Source organism: Nelumbo nucifera, chromosome 3, assembly GCF_055504915.1.
Source record: "Nelumbo nucifera cultivar China Antique chromosome 3, China Antique-T2T, whole genome shotgun sequence".
NCBI classification, from domain to species: Eukaryota; Viridiplantae; Streptophyta; class Magnoliopsida; order Proteales; family Nelumbonaceae; genus Nelumbo; species Nelumbo nucifera.
The window spans coordinates 45,607,137-45,628,485 of NC_142651.1; the positions used below are offsets into that span (position 1 = coordinate 45,607,137).

The 21,349-nt window shown below is 36.4% G+C and overlaps 2 protein-coding genes across 2 annotated transcripts; one reads left to right on the forward strand and one right to left on the reverse strand.

The window, feature by feature from the left end:
• Nucleotides 1-1,385: 1,385 nt before the first annotated feature.
• On the forward strand, nt 1,386-8,841 carry LOC104611435 (uncharacterized). Its single transcript, XM_010278469.3, has 3 exons — nt 1,386-1,798; nt 2,870-3,043; nt 8,390-8,841. The coding sequence occupies exons 1-3, from the start codon at nt 1,733-1,735 to the stop codon at nt 8,597-8,599; spliced, it is 450 nt and encodes a 149-aa protein (XP_010276771.1). The 5' UTR covers nt 1,386-1,732; the 3' UTR covers nt 8,600-8,841.
• A 3,153-nt stretch (nt 8,842-11,994) lies between these two features.
• Nucleotides 11,995-20,359, reverse strand: LOC104611436 (uncharacterized). Its single transcript, XM_010278470.3, has 8 exons — nt 19,924-20,359; nt 19,737-19,832; nt 18,239-18,349; nt 17,856-18,165; nt 15,183-15,273; nt 13,760-14,093; nt 13,317-13,465; nt 11,995-12,766 (listed from the first exon to the last, which is right to left on the reverse strand). The coding sequence occupies exons 1-8, from the start codon at nt 20,215-20,217 to the stop codon at nt 12,253-12,255; spliced, it is 1,899 nt and encodes a 632-aa protein (XP_010276772.1). The 5' UTR covers nt 20,218-20,359; the 3' UTR covers nt 11,995-12,252.
• Nucleotides 20,360-21,349: the final 990 nt, after the last annotated feature.

Genomic DNA, 21,349 nt, shown 5'->3' on the forward strand with positions numbered 1-21,349 from the left:
CAAATAAGCACTTAATTTTAAGCATTTCCAAACTTAACCTTCACTAGCTTGTGACTTGTCAAGCACTACACAAAATTTAGATCTATTGACCACAAGATACTGGAAACAATACCTTATAGTTGCACATTCAGAAAAATTTTATGTTGTAATTCATGAAAGAAGCTGTAGTGTCTTATAGTTAGGATTCGATTGGCATATGTGGTGAATCTCCATTAATGGGTAAAAAAGTAATTGCACTCAATATTGTTTTTGATAAAAAATAAGGGTAAATTGTAGATTAATATCCTTTACTTTGGGACTAGTCTTATTTTAATAACTAAATTTCAAAATGTGCCACTACAGGACCTAAACTACTCCCCAAAACTATTAGTTTAGTATCCGTAAGTTATCTAACGCACATGATGTCACATGAGATTTTGTAACATTTCAAAATTCAAGAATTACCCTTTAGAAGAAAACATTATTCATTATTTTCTTCCTTGAAACTAAACCATATGGGTGAGCAAGACAAACTAACAACTTGAACCGAACCGAAAAATCAACTGAAATCGAACCAAACGGTTTGGTTTTGATTTGGTATTTTTTAAAAAAATGAAGGTATTAGTTTGGTTTCAATTAACCAATATGAAAAACCAACGATTAACCGAATCAATCAGTATACTTATATTTTTATATATTTTATGTATATTATGTATATTATACATATTTTATATTTTCTATATATTATATATCAATAAATATGTATTATAAATAATATATATATAATAATAATATTATATATATTTATAGTTTTTATTGTATATATATTATATAAATATAAAAAACTGAAAATTAGATGACATTTTTGTCATTTCATATACTCATTAACTAAATCATTCTGGACTAAATTGGCAGTTTTTGGAATTTCAATTACTATATTCACATATTTTGAAAATTGGGTATGAGAGTTGACTTATAATGCCAAAGATAAAGTTGACTTATAATGCCAAAAACAGTGAACAGCCAAAGGATTTTTTTTTTTTTAATTTTTTTTTTCATTATTACACCAACCAATAAACCAAATATCGCTGCAACCCTTGCCACACTAGACCACGTATCATGGGCTCGCGTCCAGAGTTCACTTCACCCAAACTCGATCTTAACCGGTCAGAACCCGGCGCCCCGTATATCAGGGAGAAAGGAACTGAAAAATCTGGGGCATGTGAGTACGGTTACATGATTACATCTGCCTTGCACTGTTCCTGAATCCTAGCTATCTGACCAATCTTGACACCTTCGAGTCGAAAACAGAACAGGGTGGGTGTCTGGTGAGTCAGTACTCAGAAAAAACAGGGAAAGCAGTGGACTTGTGTTTCTGTGTGTGCATGCTGATGCTGTGTCGAGTATATCTTATTTCACGCACTTTGCGCGGTTATTAGTGCTTTCCCTTGCTTTGCAACTTACAAAATTAACTTCAGCCCTCACTCAGGGTGTTTGGCCTTTGGGTTTGTTTTGTGTGGATGCTTTTCAAGACCCAGCCGTCCCTTTCATAACTCTCTCAGTTTTCCAACTATGTCGAATATAATAGTTTACACGCATCGAGATAACCCAGAAGGAAGAAAGAGAAGAATCTGTCTTGTTCTCTCCTCCGCCCAAAGGGGGGATATATACAAATACAATAAATAATACAAATGCAGAGAGAGTTGGGAAGAAAGGCAAGATTAGAAGATCAGTGAATTTGAGAAGAAAAAATATGGTGGGTATCTTTTCACGATTCTCTGGAAGCAGAAACAGCCATCGACGGACTCAAAGCGCAGTCGTAAGCATCCCACCTCTTAATTGTATTTGGTAGGAAGTTTTTCTTGTTCTTTAGCCTTAGTAGATTTGGCTTGTTTAATACTCGCTGGTTTCTGGGCATTGGCTGTTTTTGACTCTTTTTTTGACGTCTTTCTGTTACTCCAAAGTTTAAACTATATGTTTGTTTGAAATGATTATTTTGTTCATTTTGCTTGTACCCATTTCATTCGTTCGTCTGGATTTGTCTCTCTTTTTTCTTTTTCTTTTTTATTTTTATATTAGGTTGTTTGAGATGATTATCTGATTCATTCTCATATCTTGCGTGTTTCTTCTTGATTTTTGAATCTCCATTTGGTCCTAGATTTTAAAAATTGGATTTGATGCTTACTGTATTATGGGGTTTCTAACTAGCGGATTTGGCCTTGATTTTGGTCCGAGATTATTGTGTCTTTGTTTCTCTTGAATATGATCCGATCTTTTCATTCATTCTTTTCATCTCAATTTTCTGAATATGTTTTCTTTTTTCTGCTTAAATTTCTATAGTTCCCAAATAAGATTGAATTCCATAGTTTTAAAATGGACTGCTATGAATCTCACCTCTTCTTTTCCGGGCCGTTTTCCCATTATTCTTAAATTCTGTAGTTTTTACTTGACTTCGTTTGGCTACATTCAATCGTTCCTGAATTTCCAGATACATCATATATTTGGGGCTGTTATATATTTCGTTATGCTTCTGTATGTGCTGCTCTTTTCTGTTATCTATTTTTTTTTTCAATGGTTTATACTTAATTGAGTGTATTTTATGCTGCGCCAGAAATTTTTAGTCCCTTCACACAAAGGAAACGTTGTACTTGTGTCAAATTCAAATTTGTCTTTCTTGATATTTTGGCCCTTGACCATCTGAATCATTGGCTACAATAAGTGTTGCACGTCTTGTATTCTCCATTTAACGATTCTCTTATGAATTTCCATTCGCTGTTTTGAAGAACTCATATTTTTTTTTTATCCATATCCACCTCTAATTGATTAAATGATTTTCATTTATTGATAAATGAGGTTCAGTTGTATAAAAGTGGTTGGGCTAATGGTGCAGGATGAGAGAGAAGTACCACCCAATGCTGACACCACAGGTGTTACTACCGCTGCAGCAGTTGCTGCTCATGGGATTGAAGTAGCAGTAGAGTTTAAGCCAGTTGAACACCCAGTTGAGCCTCTTGACAATGATCGACCAGTAAAATGCCCACTACCAGAGCCTTCAATTCTCAATGTAAGCCAAAACTAATTTATCAATAGTACATGCCTACATATATACATGAATTCTGTTCTGCCATTTTGTTTTGTTCGGTGCCATTTCAATTGTTAAATTATGGGTCTTAAATCATTTTTCACTACTTCAACCGGTGTTCTTTATGGTCTGTCCCTAGCTCTTCTAGCCCTTCAACTTGTAACAGATCACTTCTTATTACTGGTGCTGTAGATGGTCTTCTTCACACATGCTTAAACATCCCCTTTCACAGAATCTCAGTTAAAACACAAGCAAAAATGTTTAATAACAAGAGAATCTTCCTCATTAAATGATAGGAACCAAAACGATTTTCTGTTCACCCAATTCTTTGAAATGTTGACTTATCAAGCTTACCTCATTTAAAAACATTTATTAATATGTCTTATACCCTGTGATATTTATTTTTGTGATCTTATTTTGATGTAAAATAGTGTAGAACCGTTTTGATTTTTAAATTTTCAATTTCCACTTTTTAAAATTTTGTTGAAGATTAATTAGTTTTATGATGTTTTTTTGAGTAGATGTTTTATGTTAGCTGTTAGATAGGAGGTGGGGACCACAGTAGTTATGTGAGTCCAACTTTTATTATGTTTTTTGAGTGTTATATATGCTGTTTTATGTTTTGCCACCCTATAAGGGCATAGTTGTCTTTGTACTATTCTATAATTTTAGTATAAATAATAAGTGAAGGGGGCAACCAGATTATTGCTCTTTTTTCTTTCAACTTCTCTTCTTCTCCTTCTCTCTTCCTTCTCTCTTCAAGAAACTACTTTCTTTCATATTTTTTAATTCAGCAGATTTCTACTTGGTATCAAAGCATCCGTTAGGGTTTTTTGAAGCATTCTTATGCAGCCCTAAATCAGCTGATTGCATGAAGTAGTAAAGGGCTGATTGATCTGCTATAGATTGCTCAGTTCTTGGTGGGATCTAGACATCAGGAAGGTGATCTACTGTTCAACATCAAAATCAGGAAGAACTGGAGTACGAGGAAGAGTCCCAGAAAAGTTGGATTCTTTGTTTTTGATTTGATCTTGGGTGCCCAGGTATTGTTAGTTTTCTTTTGATTTTCTGAAGAGGGCGAGTTTGGTTTCTGAAATTTTCTAGGCCTCTCGGAGTGATCAATTCACTTTTCTCTCTATTGGGAGGCGTGGGGAGGAGAGAAATTTCCCTCCAGCTAGGGCTTTCTTCTTTCGGAAGGGTTGGTTTTTGTGTGTGTGGTATTAAATTATTTTTTGAAGGTCTCCAATATATTTTTTCTTACTGTTGAACTGTTTGAAGTAAAATGGAGAGTTGGAATACCGAGATAAAATCTATCGGTATTGTGGGACTGGGTGTTGGAGGTAGTAGTGATATTTTTGGGTCTGGGATCATTACTACAGTAAAACTTGATGGTACAAATTATTTGGAGTGGGCACAATCAGCTAAGATGGTTATTGGTGCCCGTGGAAAATTAGGGTATCTCACTGGGGAGGAGAAGAAACCTGATACAGAGTCTTCTCGATGGGTGCAAGAGAATTACATGGTAATGTCTTGGCTGTGTAATTCTATGTTATCTCATATTGCAAAAAATTTCCTATGAGCTAATACTGTTAAGGAGATTTGGGATGGAGTGACTGAAACCTACTCTCAGAAGCAAAATGAAGCCAGAGCCTACCAGTTAAGAAATCAAGTGATAAGTATGAAACAAGGAGAAAAACCTCTTGCTGTGTATTTATCCATGTTGAAAACCCAATGTCTGGAAATAGATCACTTAGAAACTGTGGTATGGGAAAGTGTAAATGATGCAACAACTTATCACAAACTGGTAGAGAGGAATAGGGTTTTTGAGTTCTTGGCAGGGCTAAACCCTGAATTTGGCATTGCTAGGCAGCATATTCTTTCTAGGGAGGGTGTGACATTCTCTCAGGCCTATGCTTTTGTCTCTAGAGGGAGAGTAGGAGGAATGTAATGCTGAGACAGCCTGAGATTGACCAGTCGGCTATGGTTGGTACAACAAAACCTAAGCCGAATGGAGACAGGGGGAGTAGTGAGACTAGAAGGGAAGATAAGAAGGACTTGGTGTGTGATTATTGCAAGAAGCCTAAGCATACCATGGACACTTATTGGAAGTTTCATCCAAATCTTATGCCCGCTTGGATAAGAAACAAGAAGGGAAATGCAAATGTAGCCACTACAGGAGACAACTACACCACTTCCTTTGCACATACAAGTAGTTTATATGCAACTACGAATCTTGCATCCACTTCAGGTAAGGAGGGACTTCCCTGGATTATTTCAACTTCTCTTCTTCTCCTTCTCTCTTCCTTCTCTCTTCAAGAAACTACTTTCTTTCATATTTTTTAATTCAGTAGATTTCTACTAATTTTAATGAATTAAACAGTTGAACCAAATGATCAAACTGTTCACTTGTGAGCCAATCACCAAAATGGTTCTATCTCTGGTCATATTGTATTTTACCAATGTGATCAAAAGGGAACCTTTAACCAAAAGAGGAGAGGATAGATGACATATACTATAAATTCTTCCAGGTAAGACAAGGAAAAACATGCTCATGTTTGTCAGACTCTTGCATCTTTCTAGATATGCAAATATGTCTAGTGAAAAAGTTATCGCTCCTTCAATGAAGTACATGAGCATCCTTGCAAGTACCCTACTGATAGACACATACCAAGCGTTATATTAAAGATGGATTTTTTATTCCTCTTCTTTTTTCAGGCTGCCATGAGAGTGCCTTGTGTGTCCACAAGTGAACTGCTATGAGCAAAGATAACTGTCCATCCCTCCGGATTTATCACCCCCTCCAATCATTTGTAGTAAACGTCCAATTTCTTCCACATTCTATTGCTTTCATTAACTAATTTGTAGGGGTGAGCGTTATTTGGTTGAAAGTGAAAAACCAAACTGAAAATTTTGTTTTTTTTTCCCTTTCAGCTTGGCTATTCTGGTTTTCAGTTAATTCAGTTGTTGGGAATTTCAGTTTCAGTTTCGGTTTTCAGAATTGAAAATTCAGTTAACCAAAAAAAAAACAAGTTATCCAAATTTCATTATATATGTGATTTATTAATATATAATGTTATTTTATATTTATAATATTAATGAAATTCATTTTTGAACCGAAAACTGAAGGGAAAAATTTCCCTTTGATTTTGGTTTGGTTTTCCTCTTTTACAATTTCAGTTTATTCGGTTCAGTTTTTAATTGGATAAACAAAATGCTCACCCCTACTAATTTGTACTTTCTGTGTATCATGTTCAATGACTAAATATCATCCAAGAAAACCCTTAACATTGGTTTATGTTGTTTCTTGGCATGCACGAGAGTTGTACAAGAGTTGGAAAAGAATGTTATCCACATCTTTTCTGGTACAAGCATGTTTGAGAAGTTGGTTACTTGGTTTTTTTATATTTTTTTATTATTTTGTTGTTTATTTAGTTTGAAGTCAGTTTATTTTGGGAATTGTCTCTTTTTTTTTTTGAGGTTTTGGAGGAAGGACACTAAAAGAATGTTTTCTAGGAGAATATGAGAAAGGAATTGCAGCATTCTGATTCTGAAAATTTAGGGAAAATAAGTTGTTGAGATCCCTTTCTTCTATTAAGTTAGAACTGCAAGCATTGAGAATTAAATCATTCACAAGGGATTCAAAGGTGATTGTCAATAGTGGGAGGATGGATATTAACAGTTTTGGAACAATAGAAAGAATCTTCGAATGGAGCTAACTAGTTTAGCTATTATCCGTCAACTTCACAGTTATGAAGTGTAACTCTGCTATTTACTTTTCATGGACTCCAGTCCTTGTTAGAGGGGTGGAATTTTCAATGGTGAGGAAGTAATTTTAAGCTAGCCTATTCAGATCCTGTCGTTCTAAGAATCCGAGTGACATGAAATAATAGTTATGGTGGATAATAATTTTATTTTCTGATGTCACTGGTAAACCTTTTATCACTGACTGGGGTTCTGTCAATCTAACTAGATGTCTTCTAACAAGCTCAAATCCAGCTTCATTGACATTAGTTTGTCTCGTTGATAGAAAGAGGAGTTGGGGGTTTGGCGGACAGGCTACTCCTATTGTTAGCCCATCAAAAAGCTCATGTACTTCATTTATAAAAATTGGTTTAAAATTTTAAATATAGACATGAAGAGATAGTAGACAAAGAAGAGAGAAGGGAAAAGGATAAATGTTGCTATGGTTGTTATGTGTAAACAAGACCCTATCCTTTTAGTGAAATCATTCATTGTAACCTCCTTAAAAAGGTCAATGAGGATAAGTATATAAAACATATGAAAGAAGAATTGCATTGGGACGCTCATATTATGAACTTACAGTTCAAAGACTTAAACTTTTTGAGGATATATTGAGTTCTATTGAAGTTTGCCGTACAAGTTAGTTATACTTCTATTTCTTGTAGAATGTAGGCTTGGAGAAAACAAGAATAGCAGCTTCATTAATTGGCCAATAAACAGGAAACATGAGTCTAAAATGATCCCTAAGCCATGCTAATCCATGCATATTATGAGCAACTGCATGATGCTCTACCCCTGCATTAGATCTAAAAGCAACCGTTTTTCTTTCTCACAATTTACTAGATTACTTTCAACAAAGGTAAACAAGGGGTAGATGGCTTTCTCACCATACAAATTAATCTAACATGAAAGGGGATGTGACAAAATAGGAATAGAAGAGATGGTGTTGCAAAATGAGAAAGAACTCGAGTTTGGACCAATACAGTTCTTAGTAGCTTCTTTCTTCTTTTCTCTTTTATTTATGGAAATGCTTCTTTTTAATAAATTGAGGAATTATGATCATAAGAAGTGTTAGTTGAGGTAACCAATAGAGAGCTGTTGGATGTGGGTTTGGATCTTTCAGCTAATCTATTATTTTATCCAGTAGAGGTTTTCTGATTTATAACTAGTGTAGTGCTATCACCACAAGCCTTATACGTCTCTAATCATAAGAGGAAGACGTAGGCCTAGATTTTTTTTTTCCGCTCCAAGCCTTATTATTATTATTGAACTTTAAGGTAAAGTAATGCATTAAAATCAAAAGGTTGAAATACAATAGAACCCCTGTACAATTAGGAACTTTACAGAGGAAATACAATATGCCCAATCAGCCAAACCCCCAAAACAAATAGAAAACTATAAGCTTCTTACAGAAGGGAAATCAATATCCAAAAAAGAACATGTTATGTCTGTTTTTGAATAATGGGCTTACATATTAATACTCTTATACGCCCATGAGGGTGGGTGTGGGATCAAAAGCGATGAAAAACTTTGCTTGTATTCTTGATGCCCTGATGCTGCCTAAAATTTTCATGCCTTGATTTTCAGGATGGGAGAATATGGAAAGAGCACATATCTGCAAATGCACAGAGGATGTCAGACTTGTCTGTTATGAAGGAAGAATCGCATCTTGAACCTGAAGTAGCTGGGATAAAGCAGCAGAGATCTCAATCTAATCGCCTGATTCTTCCATCCCTTAGCGCCCCAGAGCACAATCTTGTCCATCTACTGGAAGAATGTAATGCATCTGGAAACTGAAATTACTGGGTATCAATGTTTAAATGGGGTGGTCATGGTTGTGATTGTTTTTGGAATCTTTGCTTCATAATGTTTTTCATGGCTTCCTTGTGACTAATTTTCCTTGTAAATTTTATTAAAACAGGAAAAGAAAGACCTATGTGTAGTCCCAAAACATTGGGACATTGAATCTTATATTTAATATCTAAATAACTAAAGTCTCTGTATGTGAGCATGCAATTAGCTCCAGGGATGCATCTATCTATTGTTTGATTCAGGAACAGTATGCAACTGTGCTTATACTTCTTGTCAATCGATTATATTAATATTGTTGAGGAAAATTGTTATCTTTGGAATGACCCTTTTACCTTCCTTTCTTCATGGCGACCACAAGTCCACAGCCATGATTTAATTGTCTAAAACACTTTGAAATGAATAGTGCAGAGACTCAGATCTAGATAACAAATACAAGTATCTCATCGAGGTAATGTTCTAAGGTATATCAAGGAGATAAAGCCATTGTCTCTTCGGAGACATCCGATGAAAAAGGAGATTAAGCCATCACGAGTCTCTTCCAAATTATAACATGAGTATGTTGCAATCTTATTCATGATACCAGTCTAGAATTCGGTTCTCTTAGAAGGTGAGGCTTCTAAAAAAAGTTATTTGGATCATCTTTAACCTACTTTTTATTTTTTTTCAGATGCCACAAGAAGCTTCTCTTTAGATGGAATGTACTTGAGAAACTGTTTCTCCTCAAGACTCAGGGTTGGAACTGGAATTCTGGTTTGAGAGTTAGTCTAGCAATTGTTATGATTTTGCATGAATCCTTTTCCATAAGAATTTTAAGATGCTAGTTTTTACCTAGTAAGTTTCCTATGATTGCTTGCGGGAGGGTCTCAAGTCTTAACGAAACCATGTTGCAAAATTTGCCATTTCCCTTGATCTTCTAACATGAAAGCGAAAGACAATTAGCCCACTTTAAGATGTTGAACATTTAATCTCAGTGACATCAAAATTGAATCATAATATAACTTTAGAACTCCAGGATATCTGTTGCATGCTGAACAACATCTCATTTGCAGAACCTATGCAGACAATTCATGAGCTTGAAATGGATGCTGGCCTGATGGGTTTGATCAGGTGTTTCTGGGAACCACGAAAGCTTCCATGGTTGATCCATGGTTTCCACTGCCATGCTGGTTGGGATCTTCTGACTTGCCTTCCTTCAGAAGCCCGTGCTCCGACAGCTCGCTGCTGGAGGGAGACTGAAGCTAGGATTAGAAAGAAGAGAACAATGCTGGTGATCAAGGACCTTACCTGCCCCATTGTCCCCTGGAGATTCAGTTTTGCACTCCAAGGTCCTTTGGTTGTGTCTTGTGTGGGGATCTTAGGTTGGGTCTGGCTTATTTATAAAGCCAAGTAGCCAACGGCCAACTCCCAATTTCGGGCCAACAATGCTTGGACTCCAAGGAGAAATCATTTTAGCTCCCCTGTATTGATTGCTTGCTTGTGGTGGAGACGTGGAGTTGGTGAATGCCCGTGGTCGTAATGATTCAGTTAGTGGACAAATTACTGACACATCCCTGAGTTATTGTGATTTGTGCCCTGTCGGTGCCATGCTGAATAAAAAGTTGGGAAGAACTTTTAAGTGCTTGCTTTAACATTAATACATACTTAACTATACCATACCTTTATGCTTCGTTTGATTGCCATTTGCCAAGAAAGAATAGGATGAGATGGGATGGGTTGAGAAGGGATTTTTTTTCTGTCACCTGTATTTAATTGTTGAGACCAGTTAATCTCGTTAAATATGGTTGAATTCATTCCACATCATAAGACTTGTTTTGAGATGATGTGGCAATGCCGCGTGTTATGTTAACATGGCACAGTTAAAAACTCTTATATATTAAATATATAGCCTAATTGTAATAGTTAATATAGACAGTTCTCAGTTCTATGAAATACAAATGTCGTAACTGATTTTCTAGATTTGTAACAATTAAATATTTGCAACCATCATTTAAACAAGTATAAGATTAGCATAACTACGAAACTGACCACTAACACAAGAACAACTGTCGATTACGAATGAGGTTCTTTTGGAGATTTCACTTTCGCGTCAATATTCTTTACATGGATCCTAAAGATATTCCCAACTATTACTGCTGTAATTGAAATACCGCCTCTTTATAGTTGTCTTGACCTCACGTTAGACCACTATTACTTTGGTCCATTTATTTTCCTCTCCACTATATTCTCTCTTTATCTTGCCCCTACCATTCAATTAGTGTATATACATTGGAGCAAAGGCAAAGCCCTCCGACAAGAGGCCGAGAGAGCATCTCAGAAAAAGGAGACTACCTTCTCAATCTTAAAAGGATATTCAGAATGAGTGGGTCCCATGCTGCCTCTCAAGTGGGCTACTTAACGAAATAAAACCTAATTTGATGCCCTGAATCTAATAAAAGACTCAGCGGGTTTTGCCTGTACTAAGTACAGCCCTACTATTCCCGGTTCTCATCTTTACCGTGCTCCTGCTCTGTCTATGTCATTTCATCCTAAAAGAAAATTAGAGAAAAGACTAACATTAATTTTGTTTTGTCTCCATGTTTTTAGTCATGTTGCGTTACAAATTTCATTTGTATTGGCGTAAATGCATGAGTGCAAAAGGGCTGAATTGGTTTAGTTTTGCTTCAGATGGGGGGGTGGGAGGATTCTCTATACAGGAGTAAGGTAGGATGAACAAACTTTTTTGGGGTACAAGGTTTGCAGTGCCAATGAGTGTACATTTTTTATATCAGGTAAGAATGCAAATTATAATTACAAACAGATGTAAGTAAAACTGAAGCAAGTGCAAATTTTGCACCCAATTAAGATTGGCACTGCAACCAAAGGAAAATGTCCTTACCAACCCCTGATGATGCATATCTTTATGCTGAGTTTGGAAAGAGTACAAATACATGCAAAATACAAGGTTTTACATTCTGCATCAAGATTTTTAAAACCGGATCAAATAAGGAACCATTCCGGGTTCAATTCCTGAGTCAAATGGTCCAACCGCCCAATCCAAATGAACAGCCCACTCTGATAGAAAAAATAAAAAACAAAAAACAGCCAAAAATCAACAGTTCACTGACCAAATCAATAATTCTTGGCCAGAAAACAGTTTTGGGGTAAAACAGAACCAGTTTTCCGATCCAACCATCCAGTCTGGTCCGGTTTTGAAAACCATGCTCTACATATTTGTATTTGTACTCCTTCCAAACTGAACCTTAGTGCCTTAGTGGTAGATCCTACTTATTGACGTGGTAAATTCCTAATTTCCTATATCTAAACTGAATGCGTGTGATTAACATGTTCGTTATTTTACAATTGAAACTGCAGTCATGCAGTACCTTTCGAGACATGAAAACTGAGTGAAGAATACAATCTGATGCCTCTTATCATATAAATAATTAGTTACCCAAGTGCTGTAATTGAAACGACGTGATATTGATAAATATCCCAAAACTCCCCGCGATGAACAGGGAAATAATGACAACATGAACCCCCCACAAAAAACAAAAGGGGGTTTACAAAGACTCAGAGCATATCCCACATTTTATACCCAGCTACCAAACAGCTGCTCAGTAAATAAAGAAATTAAATAACTGAACGAGTAAAGTGAAAACTTAAATACTACCCCCTTCAGAAGCAGCTAGTTTCCTTCTTTGTTGATGCTCTGCAACCTTGTAGTCCACCACCTCACGAAATAGGTTTGCATCAAGTACACAGTCTTTGCTCCCATAAATTGCAGCTTGAACACTTGCCATCAGCTTTGCTATCTCCCTCCCTGAGAATCCCTCTGTCTTAGCAGCAGCTTCCTGGATGACACCATCTGACATACCCTTGATCAATATCTTCTGCTGTTGCCTCTGGAATAAAGACAGAAGCCAGTTGGACTTTCTTTGTCCAGCATGAGCTATGTACTTGTCTAAATAAAGTTTAAGAAGCTTGAAGCGTTCCTCTTCCCCAGGCAAGGGAAATTCAAGGACCTCGTCAATGCGGTCAGCAACAGCAGAATCAAGATCACCAGGGCGATTTGTGGCAAGGGCGAGGACTATGTCCTTGGACTGGTCTCCTGTGCGGAAGAGGAGGGCATTAAGAGCACTCCGCTGAGCTTCGCTCATGTAGGTCTTGTTCCGTCTGCAAATTTTGGATAGGGGTACAGATGTTCAGTCCCAATAATAAGAATTCAACAGGCAGAGACACATTTTAGATAACCAATAGGAAAACAACCATGTTATTGTGCGCACTTCTCCTCAGAAACACATGCATAAAATCCTAGTATGTTGCAAAATATTAATGGCTAGTCTAATCGAAGTAATCTGATTCGCATAGACTTTCAGAATTGCACTGCCTTGGTGAATTAAGCAAGGTATACGATCTTTGCTAGTTTCAGTGAGGTATAGAAATTTAGTAGCAAGAAAATATGAAGCCAAGCTTTTTTTGACCCTTCAGCATTTTCTTCCTCGTTACCAAGTACAATGGAATTCATCAAATGATTAGGATCATCAAAGCATTGCAAATTTTCAAGATAGAGATCCAAGTGATAGCCACTTGATTATGTGGTCCAGGTCAATGAGAATGGTGGCAGATTAAATCCCATTGTGCCAGGAAATGCTAAACTTCAAACAAGGTATCCAATCATGAAGGCATCTTTATGCAAAAACATAAAATAGCAGACATCACTTACTCGCATAAAAATGCATCTGCTTCATCAATGAAGAGCAGCAAGCCCCTCTTAGACTTCTTAGCCCAGTCAAACAACTGATGTATCTTGGTCACAGCTTGTGATCCCAGTGGTGCAACATCCCCACCAGTCATCAATGCATAATCCAATCCCTACATCATTTTGAACAAATTTAGATGAGTAACTAGATTCCTTCTTTTTTTAATTTCTACTTCCCTACTTTTGGTGATCATGTGTAGTTCATCAAAGTATCAGGGATGAACCACAAATTGGAACAAGTAGATAACTCAGAAGTCAGAATTGCTTGTGTTCACCAAAGGATGAAAGATTTTGCATGGAAAACTCAACTCAAGGCTCATGAAATACCAAATTGAAACTCTTAATAGTATATACTCATTGCTTTCAGTATGCATAAAAAAGCAGTAAAAGGACAAGGTCTCTCATACAGATTTGCGAGCAAGTTCTCTAGCAGCCATAGTCTTCCCAGTTCCAGGAGGGCCATAAAAGAGCATGTTGCGAAATGGTGCCTGATGTGATTTTGTATTTGCAGTAGCACCTGCAAGCTGTTCAATTCTTTTTTGAAGAGAAGCATTCAGAACCACATCACCAAAGCCACTTCCGTTACTGGAAGGAGATCTTTTATCAGCTTTATGCGATAGTGTGTTCATGGCACGAGATAATATGCCTGACCAAGGATACTTGCCTCTGGAGGATTCTCTGATCAAGGATGGTTGTCCTAATATTCTGTCAACATATCCCCAAACCACTCTGGCACCTTCTCTGCAATAAGCAAAACAAATATATAATTTCAAACAAGTGATTCATGAAAGAATCAGAATTCAAAGGCCTGAAGAACAAAAATAATATATTTACACTCAATGTCAATTATACCAATTGACAAGTGTTTCCCTTTAAGTCAGCCAACTGGGAAGTTCTTGGTTTTCTTCACTAGATTGTCATGTAAAACTTGAGTCACCAAGGTACATTTGAAGAGTTGACACTACTTTGGATAACAACTCAACCTATCAACTGAGATTATAATGTGGTGTCTTGTTTGGTGAAAAATCCATAGGTTCAAATTGGCTATCAGTTAGTCATTTGAAGGGTTGTCTGCTTCAGCCTCTTTGAATGGTTTATCTGGAGCTTTTCAAAGCAGCTGAATCTCAGCTCAGCCATCCCAAACAGGCCCATAAGTTAATGCCTGGGTGTAAACCCCACTTTTCTTCTTCTTGTTCTTCCTCTTCCTTTCTTCATTTCTCCTTGATCTCTTCTCATTGATATATCAAGTTATCAGCTAGGTGTGTCCACAGTCTATGCCCTTATAAATTGCAACCTTGGATGGTCAAGGGGCTGAGTAGAAGAGGAAACATGGTCTACTAAATTATACCAGTGGCTATATGTTGAAGGCTGGAGGGTTTGGCAGGAAAGAAATAGTAGAATTTTTTATGGTAAAATGGCTCAAGAAGATAAATTATTACTGAACATCACTGCTACTGCCTTTTGCTGGATGAGTGCCCTTACCAAACAGCAGAGGCTTTTCTTTTGAGGTCATATTTTCTGCTGATTTCCTTTGTAATTAGCTGTCAAATTGTTCATTTTTTTTGGTTTGTTGCTTGCTACCCTGTCATATAGGAGCTTTATTCCTGTACAGGTTATTATGAGTTTATCTTTATAAACTCAGTCTCAGATGACTTTTTGCAATACAAAATATACTTTTCCTTGGTAATTATCAAAAAAAAAAAATTCCTTGGTTCAAAAATTGCCAAAATCATGAGGAGCAATGGAGCTCATTTCATTAGCTTCCAAAAAAGTGACCCTAAGAATCAAGAATCAATATTTAGATTGCAGATATTCCAAAACATCTTATACCTTGTTGTATAAATTCCTGCTGCAAGTGCTGTCACTCCCCCAACAGCTACAACCAATTTATTTTGGTCTGTTAATATAGCCCGCAAGCCACCTACAAGAGAGAGAGAGAGAGAGACCCGTTCAACCAATCTATTTGCATAATCATATGCATTTCAATATAACATCACCATGCAATAAGCATCAATTAGCACTCAAGTCTCAGGAACCTAAGTCTATAAGGTGTGTGCACCCTCAGGCCTAGTGAGTCTGAAATGTATTCCTCACAAGCAGCAAAACAAAGTAATGTAAAATTCTCCAGTTACACATTACACAACTTCTGAGTACCCCAAACAAGTAGCTACATAGATGGCGACAAAAGATCCTTCCAACCAAGATGCAAAAGCCACCCCAACGGTTGGATGGAAACATGACATGGCAAAATGAGAGCTAAAAGCTCTATATATAGCTAGCAGTATGCAATAAATAAACAAATGACAGAAACTCCTTCAATCTGTTTAGACATGATGCATCCATCAATTAAGGAACTCCAAATTTTCTTTTGCTGAGATTATCAAATGGTATACAGAAGCCCCAAAACAGAAATACATACATACGTCATTATAAGTTTCTTGTACAGTTATGAAAAAAAGCCATATCCTAGAAAATCCAAGTATTACTGGGTTATACAAGTAGAAATATAGGTATGCCAAGATATCTCCAAATATCCAGGTATCGTAAATGGTGAGGATTCAGCAAAGCAAACAAGGTTCTAGTCTCTACTCTATGAGGTATTAGACTTAACCCAGGAAAAAAGGATCTCTCTCCCCTTCCACCCCCTCCTCCTTGTGTGTATTTTTCTTTTATTCCATCTTTGTTGTTTATAAAATTTTAAATTAAATAATATATAATACATGAATATTGCACAAGCCCAAGCTAAGTTGGACACAGAAAATAAGGAATATGCCTCATTTAATTTCTAGAGTTGGTTTGGCTTGGCTTTCTATCCTTTTATAGATAAAGGCAATGCCTTCATTCCCATTCTTGAGCAATGTGAGACTTGGAACAACACTAGTGAGTGTTACCACTGAGTGTTTTCCCAGGTTCCACATTGCTTAGGAATGAGAATGAAGACCTTGCCTAGGAGGATAACTCTCATACTTGAGTTGACTCATGTGTTGTCACATATTAACTCATAAATATTTCTTTATATGTTAAAAGTTTTATATTTTATAAAAAATAATAAACATTTGGTAATAAGATAAAATATATTTACATATAATATATAAAATATTAAGTATATAATTTATTAAATATGTTATATTGTATTTCATATATTATATGTTTAGAAATATATATTATATTATATTGTGGGCCAGGCCTCAAGTGTTAGGCCCAAGCCCATTTGGTCCTAATGCCTTTCCCTTCTTTATCTTGTTTAGTGCCTTACTTCAATAATCCTAATTTTACAAAGGTATATGTTTGTTTTCAATACTATTAGAGTTACTAATCCCTCCTTCATTCACAACCTCTGCATGTTCTTCATTTAATAACTTCCCAAAATAATTTTTCCATGTTTCCTTAATTTCCTAGTCTTTCATTAAGACTCTTTGATCTTCCTTTTTAACATGATTTAAATCTCTGCCTTTTCTTTCTTACATTTTGGCCAATTTATAAATTCCATTCTTTCCCAGTTTATGTCCCATTTACGATATAGTTTATCATATGCCTTAAATTTAACTTCACTCACTTGCTTTTTAACTTCCTTTTTTATGGTTTTATATTTTCCAAGCTTTCTACATTTTTAGTGTTTTTGCCAATCTTTATATCACACTCATTTTACTTTGGTTATATTTTGAATGTCTTTATTCCACCACTAAGTTTCTTTTTTTTTTCCAATCAGTAATTACCACTAAGTTTCTTTACCACTTTGTCATTTCCCTTTAGATTCTCCTAAAATGCCTTTTGCTACTTTTTTACTATTAGCCATTTCAAGCCATATATCATTAGTCTTTCCATCTAAATTCCATTTTTCTTCTGTTATTAGTCTCTAAATTGAACAAATTCTTCCCTTATTCGATTTGTCCACCTAATTCTTGGGCACCTATTTTTTTCTTTATTTGTCTTCCATTTTTTGATATACACTTCTACCACCATCTATCTATGTTGTGTTGTTAAGCTTTCCCTGGAATAACTTTAGTCTTTGCACATCATTCTTCTTCTAATAAGAAAAAAATACTTCACCTAAGTCTGATCCACTTTTAAAAGTTATTAAATGTTTATCCTTCGTTTTTAAAATCTGTGTTTACTATTGCCAAATCATAAGCTATTGCAAATTCTAAGATTGTATCTTTTATTTCATTCATCTCCCCATACTCAAATCCTCCATGCACCATATTATAAGTCTTTCTAAGTTTTCCCAGAATCACCTTTTAATGTTTTCTTCTAAACTCTCCTGCAGCGCATAAGCACTAATTATGTTAATTATTTCCTTCCCTAAAATAAGTTTAATTTCTATCCCCAACTCTTAACATTTACAATTTCATGTTTTAGATTCTTATCTACTATAGTTGCTACTCCATAATGAGATCATCTTACCAAACTAAATTTGATCTAACTTGTTGACCTGGAATATGCTTCAAGACAACAGCTTAAACTTAGGGCATATATGCACGTATCATGGAATTGAGTTTGCACCTCCTATATGCTCAAAAGTTGTGTTTATGGCAGCAACCCATTTCTCTCTCTCAGCATTTGCACGTTCTACTAGCATCCGTTTATTTACCTCTTCTGCTAACTTTGCTTCATGGGCCCTCCCCTCTGCTTCTGCCATAGCCTTTACTCTAATTGTTTCACGCTCTATCTCAGCCTTTTCCCTCTCTGTTTGCCGACGCTGTGCTTGAATCTGCTCTTCTGTTGCTCTTCGGGCCTGCTCCTGCCTGATGGATGACTCTTCTTGCATTTTTACAAGCTCTTGATTCCTTGCTCTTTGAGATTCATTCTCTGCCTGTAAAAACACAAGGCATTTAAAACATACTCCATTAACCAACTTCAGAATGGACCTAACGCTTAATACATACCTGCATTCTTTTCCTTGCCAATTCATCCTCATAGCGAGCCATTTCAGCTTTTGTTTGTGCCTTCTGTTGGGCAAGTTTCTTATGTTCTTCATATATTACTTGTTGTCTCTCCTGCAAGAAAGAGAGATGATAACAAGAAGTTAAAATCTGAACAAAGGTTTAATGCTTAATGGCCCATCACTTCATAATTATATAAGTAACTTGTAGGATTTGTAATAAACTAATAATTGCCCATATAACCAGAACCCCTTGTGCAGGACTTGAAATATTGCAATTTGCAAGCAATGCCTTGTCAAGTCTACTGATATAGTGAGATTACAAATTAGAGCATGAGCTTTCCTCTTAAGAACAATGGATGTAGATCACTAGATCAATTATAAAACTTATTTCAAAAGCTGCCTTCTCAACTCTAGAAAATGAATGGCAGGAGAAAGTGTCTATAAAAATCAAATAATCAATAAAATTAAACACAGCTGTATTTCACAAGAAAATTACAAGCCACATAAAGCTAAATAATTGCAGCAATTAAAGATGTTAGCAAACTAAAGGCATATTGATTAAAAAGAAAATCGAATAAATAGATAAATAAAGACCTTTAAGACCGATTATAGACTTAATTTCAACCGCTGCCTTCTCAATATAGAAAATTAAATGCAGGTGAAGGTGTCTAGTCTAATAAGAATCAACAAAATCAAAATATTGACTGCATTGCATAAGACAGTAACAGGCCATGCATTGGCTAAAGAATCAATAATCCATTGAAGCTGCCAGAAAACTAAAGGTACATCAGTAAAAAAAAAAAAAAGAAAAATAAATAAATAAAGCCCTTTCAGATCAATTATAGACTTAATTTCAAGAGCTGCCTTCTCAATTATAGGAAATAAAAGGCAGGTGAAGGTGTGTACAACTACAATAATCAACAAAACCAAAAAAAAGGCCACATTGCATAAGAAAACCACAAGCTACAAATTGTCTAAATACTCAAAATCCTTTTTTTTTTGGGTAAAGAATAATCAACACCAATTGAAGCTGTCAGCAAAATAAAGGCGTATGAGTTTAAAAGAAAATTACATAAATAAATAATGACCTTTCATAACCAATAAAAAAATCCATAATTGATTTCAACAGCTACCTTCTCAATTGTAAGAAATTAAAGGCAGGTGAAGGTGTCTATAAGATTGTATAAAACCAAAATACAGGCTACATTGCACACACACACACACACAAAAAAAAAAAAGACGCATTGGCTAAAAAATCCACATCAATTGAAGCTGTCAGCAAAAACTGAAGGCATATCAGTTAAAAAGAATAAAGTAATTAAATATATAAAGACGTTTAAATCAGATTTACTTATCAGGACATAGCAGTTAAAAGAAAAACATAACCTTTTTCTAGTTTGAGGACATCAATATCTAAAAAGGCACCAAAGACAACTGAAAATACAATAGACCAAGACGAGAATGAGCAAAAATGGCCTGCTAAGAGCTGTTAGTCTTACAGTCTCATGTTGAGATTGCAATGCCTGAAACTGGGCTTTCTTTGCAGCTAAATCCGTCTGCCTCGTCTCTTCTTGTTTCTTCATCAGCTCAAACACCTATACAAAACCAAAATGCCCTTCAATCCCTCCCTAAGCAAAAAAACCAAAAGAATCAAACCTTTGAACCAAACAAATCCACAGTTTGAACCTTTTTGCCCTGCGAAGAGCTGTTAACCTCTCGCACCGCCTTCACTCCTCGCTCAAGCGCTTCTGGGTCGAAACCAGACGCCGTTGTCCGCGGATAATCATTCCGAACCCGCTGAGGTTCCTCTTTTGCAGCTGATTCGGGTGGAGGAACTTCGTGAGAAGCTTGATGAGTCGAAGCTGACGAAGGATAAGAAAATGGGGAGTAGCTGAATGGACCATCGGCATAAGAATGCTCTACTGCTAAGGAGGCCGACGCTAGAGCAGAAAGAAGACCTGCAGCATAGGCTCTTGCCATTGTTTGTTTAGACCTTAGATTGAGATATCCAGCTTAAAATTAATCTTAAAAATGGTTCGAGAGCTTGAGATTGGGGAGCAAGAAAGGGAAGAGACATGAACCCGTCCAAAGTGGCCTACACAGGCATCAGAGAGACGATGAAGAATCAAGGTTTTGGTAGGGTTTCTAGTTTTGCATGAACACGCGTACGAGAGTCAGAATCCGACGCGTGCCCAAAAGTCTGATTTGGCAACGGTAAATATACTTTAGCCGTATACGTGTCCCGGAGTCCATGTCTTTTACATTTTGCCAAAGGGATTAATAATCTTTAAGGTAAATTACAAAAGACCTCCCTATAGTATGGGGTCAGTGACAAAGGCCCTCCTATATATATTTTAATACAAATGCCCCCTGAACTTTATCCATTAGACAAATACCTCCCTCCCTTGGCATTCCGACAATTATCTTCGAAAAAAAATTCTTATTCAGTTATTTTAATTTTTTAAATCCCTAAATTACCTTTTTTTTTTTATTATTTATTTGAACGTTAAGAAAGACATCTCCGACCAAATCACAATGGATACCGGTGACAGAGGGAGTAGGGGATGTGGCCGCCACATCTCCAGAAGTGGCGGTGGCGCAGGATCACGGCAACAAAGGACGTTGAGGGAGGGAGAGGAAATGAGAGGGGTGGCCATGAAACACTCACTCCCGTGTCGGTTTGTCACTCGGTAACCTTGTTGTTGCATTCCCGTTCCAAATTAAAAAAAAAAAAAAAAAAATGAATGTCATCAGTCACTCCCGGTCCCCCACTAATCATCCATTCATCCCACTATATCCATGAAACAAATTTCTCAAGCAATAAATGTAAATGTAAATCTAAATCAGCGAGAAATAGAATATCTAGGTTTGAATCATATCGTCAGAACGTCACCCAGCTTAATCTTATCTTCATCCCACACGGTCTGTTCATTCATACTCGCTGCAAATTAGGTTGTTGCAGAATACCTCTTGGTGTGGTAATGTTCCGTCCCGATGCTCTGCCCTCGGCTACTTGAATGGCAGCTCCATCGCTCTGATAAACTGGCTTCGTTGCTCTTCCATAGTCACACTCTGTTTACCGGTGATGTCTATGGCATCGTCTTTACTAACC